We start from the raw sequence: 12,176 nt of genomic DNA on the forward strand, positions 1-12,176 counted from the left end.
AACTCAATCTACCTCATTTCATGAAGCCAAAGAAAACAAAGACCAGAGCAGTCAAGAAAGTGAAGCCCTCAATTCTCAGATCCAAGTCCATAACCAAAGCTCAAACCAAGGTCAACACAGGAGATATCATGTACATCTATGACATCAAGGAATTCTCTGATCTAAACCTCTATCTAGATGAACTGGAAGAAGTTAGAAGGATTGATACTTACAAGAATCTACCTGAAAGGCTAGTATTCAAGTAAAAGAGAGGAAAAGAGATGACATGGCCACTTCACAGGATTCTTCAAGAGAGTCAATCTATACTGATAAAATTCTATTCATCTTTCAAGAAGAACATTGGATTCAATGTGACAGCTAGAAGACTAGTTCTAAAGAAGATTGAAGAACTGAGGAGTATTAGAGCCAAAGATGCACTCCCAAAACTTTAACTATTCCTTACACAGGAAGTAGAGTGCATCTAAGGCCCTACTGGCTGATGGAATTCTTGGATGATAAGGGAGTTAGAAGATTCTTCAGACTAGAGGACTAGCAATGAGACTCTACTGGAAATGCAAGAAATGCTAGGTCTGTCAGAAGCTGATGCCCTTGAATTCCAGAGACAGCTCCAAAATCAGATAGAAGAAAATAACAGGAAGCTTGGAAAGAAATCCGGACCTTCAAGGAAATAGATCAATCTGCTCAGACTAGAGGAGCACCTTGAAAATGACTGTGAGCAGATCTCTGTACACTTTGTCTGGTAAACTCTTCAGTAAATTTTACAGCACTTTTTAGTTTTATCTACTACCTTGTAAATTTGTATTTTCAGGGTGTTTTGTTATCATCAAGTTTCTCTTAATTTATGGCTACAATTCTAGTAGACATAAATTGGGGGAGATTGTTGGGAATTTGTTGTGAACTTGATGATTATATTAAAAAAAATACCTTAGTAGATTTAACTTGGTAAAAATTGTAGCACCCGACGGATGACTAATTGATATCCATTGGGTGAGTAGCTTATGTAACAATAAGTCATGTAGCACATTTCTGCAAACATCTTTGTATAGATTCTGTAGTAGCTTATGAGTCATGTAGACTGCTAGTAGATGTGCCGAATAGGTTGATTAAATGTAAATATAAGATGTCTTGTAATTCTGCACAAATCAAATGGAGTCAAGTGATAAATGACTACCAACGGATGATTAACAAAGCTACCCGACAGATGATCAACAAGGCAACCCGACGGATGACAAGCATGTACCCGACGAATGATCAATTCAAACATCTGTTGACAGTGACAACACTGTCACATGCGTTGGGTATTTGCAAAAGGAATGTGGAAGCCTGTTTAACAGGAAATGAAGAACAAAGAAGCATTACCATTTCCATGCAAGTTAAGAAGATTTTCAAAGATGCTGGAAAAGAGTAGTGAAGCAGCATGGAGTCTGACTTAATAGTTTTGTTTTATTATCCTGTCTTATTACCATGTAAACTTGGTGGTATATAAACCAAGTATAGCTAGTAGAAGAAATAACTAAGCAAACACTTTTAGAAGAGAAATAGAAAAAACTGTAACTGTTAAGAATTTATGTGTACTTTGTTTGTTCACTTGTAAAAGCAGCTGTGAGACAATTGTTCTTCACAGAATCCACCGGAAAGTTTTTAAAAACTTGTGTTTTTAAATATTTTGTGTTTTTGATTTATTTAACTTGTGATTCCGCACCTTGCAAATCAAAACACTTATATAAATAGTTTGAGTTAGAACATTTTGTAATTCAGAAAAAAAAGTTTGCTAGAATTACATTCAACCCCCTTTCTGTAATTCTTCTTGCATTGTTAGGGACTAACATTAAACATTACTGATTATTTTCCTTTTAATAAAAATTTTGTATTTCATATAGCAAATATAAGTGGATTGTTTATTAATGTATATGATTTTCACAAAAGACATTAGCAATATAAATAACATTAACAAACTACATACTTTCTTATTTGTACAGTGTAATTTGTATTTACTTAGTGAATACAAGTAGAGTAGTTATTATACATTTAAAATATATTTGAACTAATTCATAGGATTTTGTTGATCTTTTCACGAAAAAGAAACTAAAATTAATCAACACATATGTTGAATGCAAAGTTAAGCAAAAAAATTGAGTTTTGGTCAAATAATTTATGGATAATGATCTTCGATTTTAAAAAAAATAATGCCTAACAAAGTCATAAAATCCTGCAAATTTAATATTCAACAAAGTATAATTTATAATACCGTTAATATAAATTGAATTTAATTAGTTTTTAAGATTCAACATGCAGGCTAATATTATACCATTGTCTATATGATAATCCATTAATTAAAATTGACAAGATATCCTTACTTTTTAATCTGCTTAACAAATTTTCAATTTTATAAGATGACATATAATTGTCAATGTCATAATTTATCAATTAAAATTGAAATAATTCATCTAATTTTTAACGCATTAAAAAAATATCACATTCAAATGACCATTCCTACATTCGCAGAATAAAAAACTTTTTTTTTTGTTCATTTATAGTGTATCAATGAATATAATACAAAATTTATATTGAATCTTTTGGAATTAGCAAAGATAAAGTAAAATATGTATGTGTATGTATGTAAATCATTGTTTGTCATATTTTTGAGTAAATTATGTTGTTCTTGTTCATTCATAAGTTAATTATATTATTTATGTAAATGTCTGATCATTATTACATCTGAATAGTCAATTGATTTCTCAAATAACATACATTTATAATTATTCAAAGTTTATAATTATTTATATATTTGAGTCGCAGTAACAAGAACAAAGAATTCATATCTAATTTTACTGAATCTATTATGAATCATGGTTGTGATATAAAAATAATTTATATATTGTAAAGACTAATATTTTATATTCACGTGTTTTTTTCTTAAAAATTGAAGAAAATGTGTACTAATATTGTCATTAAAATCGTTTTCAAGTCTTTTTGTTTATGATTCTAATTTTTCTTCTTATAATAAATTGATAACGTTGTATATAATTTTCCTAAAATCAATTTTTTTTTAATTTGATAAAATTTTATAAATCCTTTCAATTTATCGACCAATATATTATTTTACTTTAAATAACATAAATGGCTTAAATCAAATGTTACAATATTCGATTGATTTATATATATATATATATAACATAGTTAGTCTCCGATGTCTTTAAAAAAAAATGTGGTCTTCATAAAAATTTCAAGTATTTCTTGAAAAATGGGTCAGTTTATGAATTCTAATTCGAAATAAACCGAAATATATTGACTATTTATAATTACAGCATATCTAACTATTTAGTACACATGTAGAATAATTATTTAAGTGATTCTTTTTTCTTTCTTTTCTTAGAAAAAATTAATTATATGTTCAATTTATTTACTTTTTATAATAAATATATATATATATAAAGTACGAGATATGTTTTTAAACTAAAAATTATTTAGTAAATAAATTAATAACTTGTTTATGTATCATACTTAACTTTATATCTTTAATTCAAAATTTTAAAATTAACTCTACAAAATATTCTATTAATTGTGTTTGAATTTAAATAAAATGTTCATTATTTATGACATTCATATAATATGTGTATGATAAAAAATTGGCAAGTGATAATATGGTGTAGTGGTACGAAGAATTATTGTTTTTACCAAAAAATGGTGTTTAATTCCTACCAACAATTATTTTTTTATTTAAATATTAAACACAGGGAAAAATTTGTCATTTTGATTGAAGAATAAAATGTCTAGTGAATTTTATATGTTCTATATTATATACAAAAGGAGCTTGTACCACGAAAAACAGATGTGTTTTTTATAATATTACGGACTGCCTTTCAAGTTGAAATATTTATGGTGCATATAACATACATTTGGTGATTAAATCTTTGTACAATTGAATAGTGATACTAAGTTTGAACTGTCGGTTATTTTAATAATTTATACATCGGCATGAGCTATAAAATCTCTCTATAAATGGGTGTGTTAAGATAGATCTTTAACCACTCGTAATCCTGAAGCCAAGTTTCTCCCCTTAAGCTTAATTACGTTTTGTTTAAGAAGAGAAAAAAATGGAACCAGCACAACATGGTTCACTAGAAGAGCTGGTATTGGCTCCCCGGAAAGGTCGTGAAACTAGAGTTCCAGTAAATGATCACCAGTACTTCCCTAGTACTGAGTGGAGCTACGAGTCGTCGTTGAATTATAACGACGGCTGCTTAAATTTTGCGACACCAAGCATTACATACTCGCAACTTGCAATGCTCACTTCACAAATAGAGTCACAAGCTACCATTGCATCATGTCCTTCCAATGAAATACAGCCATTTTTCAGTACCTACACACCTCCATATCATGTACTGGATGAGTTAGAACCATCCAGCAGTCGTAATGTAAATGTTCATAACTATAATAATAGAAATGATATAGTTTACGATTTTAAAGAAAGAAATAGTTGCAGCTCATCTGGTGATTTCAGGGATTTATCAGTTTCTTTAGAGCTCCCTGTATTTAGTATTGGATCATTTGAAGACAAGAGCAGAATGAAGAACAAAGTAATTAAGAAGGTGGAAGGACAGCCGTCGAAGAATCTAATGGCAGAAAGACGGCGAAGAAAGAGACTAAATGACCGGCTTTCAATGCTCAGATCAGTTGTTCCTAGAATAAGCAAGGTAATAATACTAATTATTCCCATTTCACCCATTCATGCATGTTTCATTTAACACATTCATAGACCTGATTTTTCCGTGTTAAACATATGCAGATGGACAGAACATCTATACTTGGAGACACGATAGATTATATGAAAGAGCTCCTGGAGAAGATCCATAAGTTAAAAATGAATGGCGCACAAGCCAATAGCGATCAGATTAACTCATTGGGAAACTTGAAGGAGCTAAATAACATTACTAAAGCAACAACAAAGAATGCATCCAGGGTACGTGTGTCGTGTATACAATTCTTTTTATTTAGCTATAATGCTTGGGAAAGATAAATATAATCATTGTTACAATGTTGTTGTCAGCAGTTTGATGTAAAAAGGAAGGAGAAAAGTACAGAGATCGACATCTCGTGTCCAGGGAAGCCAGGAATGGTATTATCAACCCTGAATACGATAGAAACATTAGGCCTTGACATTCAGCAATGTGTTGTTAGTTGTTTCAATGATTTCTCTTTGGAAGCTTCTTGTTCTGAGGTATGTTAAATCTAACTTATTACTATTGTTTTGCAATCTTGAGTAGTTTAAATATTGAACTGCATGCATGTGCTTTATGCAACTTTTTTGATGGATTTTAGGCGGAGGAGCATCGTAGATTCATCAGTGATGAAGATCTTAGACGAGCGTTGTCGAGAAACGCTGGTTATAGTGGGAGATGTTTGTAGCTGACTTGCTGATTTACATTGTTGTTCGCAGCTTTTTATACTTTGGTGTCTTTGTCTTGAGCTAGATCCATGCTAAAGTTTAAGGTCCGTATTTTTAAGGGATTTTGCTCGGCCCATGTCACATATTTCAACATAATTTTCTAGATATGGGCTAAGTAATTATCAAGCCCATGAATGATAATCATTAAAAAGTGAATGTTGGGCTCCCTCCTTAATCTAATTTTTAATGGCTCAGCATAATATTAAGACCTCTTTCGAAATTTTGACATTTCCAATATAGATCTAAAAGTATTTATTGATAACTCTGATCCCCGCTCCGAGCCTTTCGATATGGCGCATATATCAGTTTTATATTGTAATTGTTTTGTATTGTATTGTAAGGGAGGGGAGTTTGAGCTCCGCGACGACTCCGATATTAGAGTAAGAACTCGCTTTTGACGATAAAGATAGAAATATATGATCGATGTGTGCGTATATGACTAGGCCTGTCAATGGACCGGGTTTGGACCGGATCAGCCTAAATTCATATTCATTTAATTTTCCGGATTCGGATTCGGATCGGATCAGATCGGCTCCGGATTTTTTATAGGCCGATCCATATCCGGATCTGTTCGGATCACGGATTTCAGATCGGATATCCACTTCATTTATGTATATTTATTTTTTAACTTAAATTATTACAATATCTATCTAAAATTGACAACTTCAAAAAATATTAAAATACAAGTAGAATACAACGAAGTCCAAAGATAAATTACGAACTAAAATTCATTTTTTGAAATAAACCTACTATTGGGTTGTACAATATTTTAATTTTAACAATGAAAAAAAATTGATGTTTCGAAATGAAAGTATTACATGAATTGAGATTTGAGTTATACGGCTTTAAAAGGTAAAAGAAATAGGTTTATAAAAATGGACTGAAATATAGAGACTAAACCAAACGAAATATAATATGGGACTTGACTCGAGGATAAAACGTTTAAAATTAGAATTATTAAAAAATATTTTTAGTACATTATATATATATATATGTAAACCGGATTGAGTTATTGACGGATCGGATCGGCTTAAATTCATATCCGCTCCATTTATAATCGAATTTTTCTTATCGGATCTCGGATCAGATTTTTAGTAGGTCGATCCATATCCACTAAAATGATCTCGGATCGGGTCGGATCGGATCGGATTTTCGCTCCATTGATAGGCATATATATGACTATGTGTAGAAGTGAATGATTAACCTCTAACTCTTCCTTTCGTGAAATATTAATAGCCCAAGTGTACGGTTTAGAGGTTGTTATCCTTCAATCAGGATCGTTTTTTCCTGGAAGCGAAAGTTCATCTAAGATTTGTGGATATGCTACATGTGTCCAGGTCATGATAATACAGGAGCGTGCTCCTTCTCATTCATTTACAACTTTCATTTGTCATGTGAGCTCTTTAGTCGTGACTTGAACCATACCGAATTTAATCGGAACAAAATTTTATCCGATCTTAATCCGAATTTTATTCAATTTTAATCTGAATTAGACCCGAACCGAATCACATCCGATCTGATCCGAATGATCTTCAAATATATCATAATCCGTAAATAAATACGATCCGAAATTAATCCGATCCGAAACCGAACTGATTATCCGAATTGACACATCTAATAATAACCCACTATCTATTGTCCTTAAAAGGCTCAATCCCCCATGTGACGTTGGTGCACAAAAGAGCTACTCGGTGGAGTGCTTATCATCCGTACATTTCCTCTACTTTTCACTTGTGTATAATTATTTTATTGACTTCTTTTGATGCATTAATCTTTTTTTAGGACATCGGTTTCTTATTATTTGTAATTCCTTAATTCGCTTTGCGTATCAAGACAAAAAGGTCGTAATCGTTACCTAAAATATTGTGGTCAGCTGAGGATACATGCATTAATATTATTTGCGATAATTTCTTCCAAATCAAATCTTGAGTACTAATAAATTAGTGACAAAAGTATTTCACTTTTAAAAGATATTGTCGATCTATACAGTCTATAGATATGAATATAGAAAATTAAAAGTATAGGAATCTTTAAGTCTGCCAATATTGTAGATATATCTTTATGAACCTGTTCACGTTTGCCGTTTACTTTTCAGTTTCATAGTTAAACAAAGTTTAGATAAGTATCTTTTTATATATTTAAACACACTGATTAACTCAACTTAACCTCGAGTAACGGAGTAAGGTATTATATCTCGATCAGGGCATGAGAACATGTCCAAAATGGCAAAAACCTCATGATCCATTTCTTATAAATATCTTAAAATATTAAGATCCTAATGATTTATGATATAATAAAATAATGTAACTTTGACAATACTTTTATATATGCTCTTTATTATTATTATAATATTAAATTAAAAGAAAAGAGATAAAGACAAGAAAAAGAAAATAAAAAATAGAGTGAAATAATATTTTATTCATATAAATGAAATATTCTCTGTGTCCCTCCCATTTATTTACATTTTGGATGTCCTTCCAATTTTTTACATTTCAAAATTTTCCAAAATAATAAAGTTTTTATAATTTTTAAAATAATTGCATCAACTACTTCTCTCTCCTATACCAACTTTATACATATAATATTAATCGGTCTCAGTACTTTAGTTATTTTTTGAACTTTTTTTCACTACTTTACCATTTTTCTTAAATTTTGTGTTCAATCCAAATGTAAATATTTGGGAGGGACGGAGTCAGTAAGAAATTAGATAGAATTTCTTCAAAATAAGGTAGACAAGAAATATGTCAAACTTTTAAAATACAAAAATTCTTGGAGTGACAAAATATGTCAATTTACTTATATTATGATTTTAAGCAATCATTTAGCTAGTCTCGTGCTCTTAACGGATATTGTTTCATTGTTATATTGTTGGGGACGGACCTTCGATTTTATGATGGTATTATTAAGTAGCTATATATACCTATATATTTTCAACAAAGATGAAGTCATCGCGGTGTGTTCGATCATATTTTGCCATCCTCAATAATGTTTTGTTGCAATTCATGCTCGCTCTATAATTCTTGCAAGTATCAGGCTGATAGTTTGTTTACTGTTTTTTGTTATTGTGCGTAGAGAATGTCTATTTTTTAATTGTCTTGTTGTGTTTGTCCGTTTTCTCTCTTTGGTTTTTCTTTTTATCCTCATATAATTAGTCAGTTGTCCCTTAGATTAATATGGGGTGACTATTATAGATTATTTGACACATGGAAGGCAGGAAGGGGAGGGGATGACAGAATATGCCTACGAATGACACGTGTAATGTTTAGAAGATAAAATTGAGATATGGAGCCAAATGTCTACGGAGGCGGAACTTTCGGTTATAACTTGTCGTTTGTGGTTTACAGATATTTTGATTTACGGACTTCGAAGACGCATCATGCCCACGGTAGACGTAGGTCCTTTATTATGTAATGGGTTTTATAGAACCAAGGGAGGGGATGTTGGAGAGTCACGTTTCGATTGAGGTCTCTATGGTCACGATCTTAAGGAGACCATAAATCTGATGTCATCACATGCCATTTCCTACCAAATTATCATAATATTAATTTCTTTGTACTCAAGATAATAGTATTGTTTCTTAATTATGGTTCCGTCATTAAATTTTTAATATTATATGTTTTCAATATTGAAATTCAGATTGTCTTAGTTAAAATCAATGTATATGTGCTCTAAATTCCTTATGTAATTATGTTATTATGCATACTAGCATAAGTCCCGTGTATTGCACGGTTTCTCGTTAATATTTAAATTTCTGTCATATTATATTTTAAAAATATTTATATAAATATAAAATAATTATAAATTTATAATTTATAATAAAAATAATAGGATAACATGTGGTTATAATTTAGTATGATAAGTATATTATGTCTAATAGTTTAACAATTTAGTGGTTTAGCGGATATATAACACTATTTATTTATATTTTAATAAATTTAGTAGTTTAGCATATATATAACATTATTTATCTATATTTTAATAATAGGATAAGTTGTATTCGTAGTTTAGTAGGATAAGTAGACTATGTCTAGTATTTTAACAATATAATAGTTTAGCAGATATATACCATTATTTATTTATTTTAATAACTAAAATTAGAGAATAACCGTTGAACCAAATTATACCTCATTCCGGTTATTATAATATAGTATAAATATAGATATTAAAAGAAAAAAAATGAAAATTTTGGAATATTTAAAAATTTGGGATCCAGCCCCAGTTTTATTACCATCACTGAATCCTATATTCAGTCCGGAGCTTCCTCCCTGGTTACAGAATACACATGAGTGATCTTATGTAATACCCATTTTGACCCTGTTATGTTACGTAATACCCAATTTTGGCGTTAATGTAAGTAGCGTAAAAAATTGGAAAATTTTTAAAAAATCATATATGTATATAGATGCATACATATATATATATATGTTAGATATATTTGATAATGTCATGGCTAATATGATTTATGTTTAGTTTTCAGATCTTACTTAACAGGACAAATCAATACTTAACTGGGAATCAGTACTTATACTGGAAGTCAGGACTTAAGGATATCAGTACTTATATTATCAGGAGATAATCATCAGACGTTGGATATCAGAACTTAAGTGCTGAAGGACGATTAGATAAGGAAAGTAGCTGATTAAAGGAAAGAAGATCGAGATAAACATAAGAAGAGATATGCATGAAGAAGGAGTTCCGTGAAGAATGGAATACTTGGAAGAAAAGATATCTGATTGATATATTTTAGGAAGCAGAATTATATTACATATCAATTAGCGATTATCTTGTAATTGTGTAGTATATAAACACAGACATAGGATTTACACTAAAAGTGTTATCATATTCGAGAAGATTATTTATTGTAACCCTAGCAGCTCTCGTGATATTTGTTTATCACTGAGAGTTAACAGTTCCATACTGTAACAGAGTTTATTGTTTTAATAAAGTTTGTTTTCTGTTACTTAAGATATTAAAGTTCGATTTGATTGTATTATACACTGTATTCACCCCCTCTATAGTGTGTGTGACCTAACAAGTGGTATCAGAGCCTGTCTGTTAACACACATACAGTTAAAGATCCAAACACAATCATGTCTGACACAGAAACTTCAACTAAGTCTACCAAAACTGAAGAACCTCCAAAGACACAAATTCAAAGTCGGTATGAAACCATCAGAGTTCCCATACTAAGACCATCTGAATATGCCATATGGAAGGTGAGGATGACCATATTTCTGGAAGCTACAGATCCAGAATATCTTGATAGAATCAAGGAAGGGCCTCACAAACCAACCAAGCTCGCTGTTGCAGTTGCAGGTGAAGCAGCAAAAACCATACCAAAGGAAAAGAGTGATTATACTGCTGAAGATATCGCATCAATTGCTAAGGATGCTAAGGTACGACACTTACTGCATAGTGCCATTGATAATGTAATGTCAAACAGGGTAATTAACTGCAAGACTGTTAAAGAGATATGGGATGCTCTGGAAATAAGGTGTCAGGGAACTGATACGATTAAAAAGAACAGGAAGACAATACTCACTCAAGAGTATGAACACTTTGATTCAAAGACTAATGAATCATTAACTGATTTATATGATAGATTTGTCAAACTCTTGAATGATCTGTCACTGGTTAATAAGGAGTATGATCTTGAAGATTCAAACCTCAAATTCCTGTTAGCTCTTCCTGAATGTTGGGATTTGAAGGCAACAACAATAAGAGACAACTACAATCTTGATGAAACAACTCTTGATGAAATTTATGGAATGCTCAAGACTCATGAACTTGAGATGGAACAAAGAAGCAAGAGAAAAGGAGGAAAGTCAAGAACAGTTGCTCTTAAGGCTGAAGAAGAATCCCCCAAGGCAGCTACCTCAAGGAAAGACAAGGGTAAAGCTCTTTTCACAAAGTCTGATACTGAGTCATCAAGTTCTGAAAGTGATGATAACTCAGATTCTGAAAGCTTGCCTGAGACTGATGCTGATGAGGAGATGATGAAGCTGTGTGCTCTTATGGTGAAAGGAATCACAAAGATTGCATACAGGAAGTTCAGGAAGGGAAAGAAGTTTTCCAGGAAAGGCATAAGTTCTGATAAGAAGAATTTCAGAAGATCTGAAGGCAGAGAAGGAAAGTCTGATAGAGGAGATTATACCAATGTCAAATGCTATAACTGTGGTGAGAAACGCTACATATCTCCTGATTGCAAGAAGGTAAAGGGTGACAAAGGCAAGGCTCTTATTACAAAGCAGAAAAGCTGGACAGACACTTCAGACTCTGAAAGTGAGGAGAACTATGCATTGATGACAAATGCTGATAAAGAAAGTGCTGAGAGCAGTTCTGAAGCTGCTGAAACAAAGGTACCTCAGACTACTTATGCTTTTCATACTGATGATATTAATGAGTTGAGAAGATATCTTAAAACCATGTTTGTTAATTATAGAGATCAAACTTTAACATGTGAAAGATTAACTTCTGAAAATCTTGCTTTTAAGAAAAGAAATGATTTCTTAGAAAAAGAGTTAGTTATGTTCCATCAAACTCAGAAGGATAGAGATGATGCTCTCTATGTTAGGGATGAAGTGCTAAAAATGAATGAATCTCTAAAAACTGAGTTAGAAAAGGAAAGAGAGATAATCAGGACTTGGACTAACTCTGGCAGAACAACTCAAAATTTGCTAAGTAGTGAAAATTGGAAAGAGGGCTTAGGTTATGGAGAGGATAAGAA

At 31.4% G+C, this 12,176-nt stretch overlaps 1 protein-coding gene across 1 annotated transcript; it reads left to right on the forward strand.

Moving 5' to 3' along the window:
* Window positions 1-4,045: 4,045 nt before the first annotated feature.
* Window positions 4,046-5,842, forward strand: LOC141716911 (transcription factor bHLH93-like). The gene is made up of 4 exons (XM_074519071.1): window positions 4,046-4,697; window positions 4,790-4,963; window positions 5,054-5,221; window positions 5,323-5,842. The coding sequence occupies exons 1-4, from the start codon at window positions 4,098-4,100 to the stop codon at window positions 5,407-5,409; spliced, it is 1,029 nt and encodes a 342-aa protein (XP_074375172.1). The 5' UTR covers window positions 4,046-4,097; the 3' UTR covers window positions 5,410-5,842.
* Window positions 5,843-12,176: the final 6,334 nt, after the last annotated feature.

Source organism: Apium graveolens, chromosome 4 (assembly GCF_009905375.1).
Source record: "Apium graveolens cultivar Ventura chromosome 4, ASM990537v1, whole genome shotgun sequence".
Lineage (NCBI taxonomy): Eukaryota > Viridiplantae > Streptophyta > Magnoliopsida > Apiales > Apiaceae > Apium > Apium graveolens.

Bases quoted from the DNA above. Each gene is read 5' to 3' on its own strand.
- LOC141716911 (XM_074519071.1), top strand. From the start codon at position 4,098: ATGGAACCAGCACAACATGGTTCACTAGAAGAGCTGGTATTGGCTCCC. The intron at 4,964-5,053 runs GTACGTGTGTCG...TGTTGTCAGCAG, and splicing joins CAACAAAGAATGCATCCAGG to TTTGATGTAAAAAGGAAGGA. The intron at 5,222-5,322 runs GTATGTTAAATC...GATGGATTTTAG, and splicing joins TGGAAGCTTCTTGTTCTGAG to GCGGAGGAGCATCGTAGATT.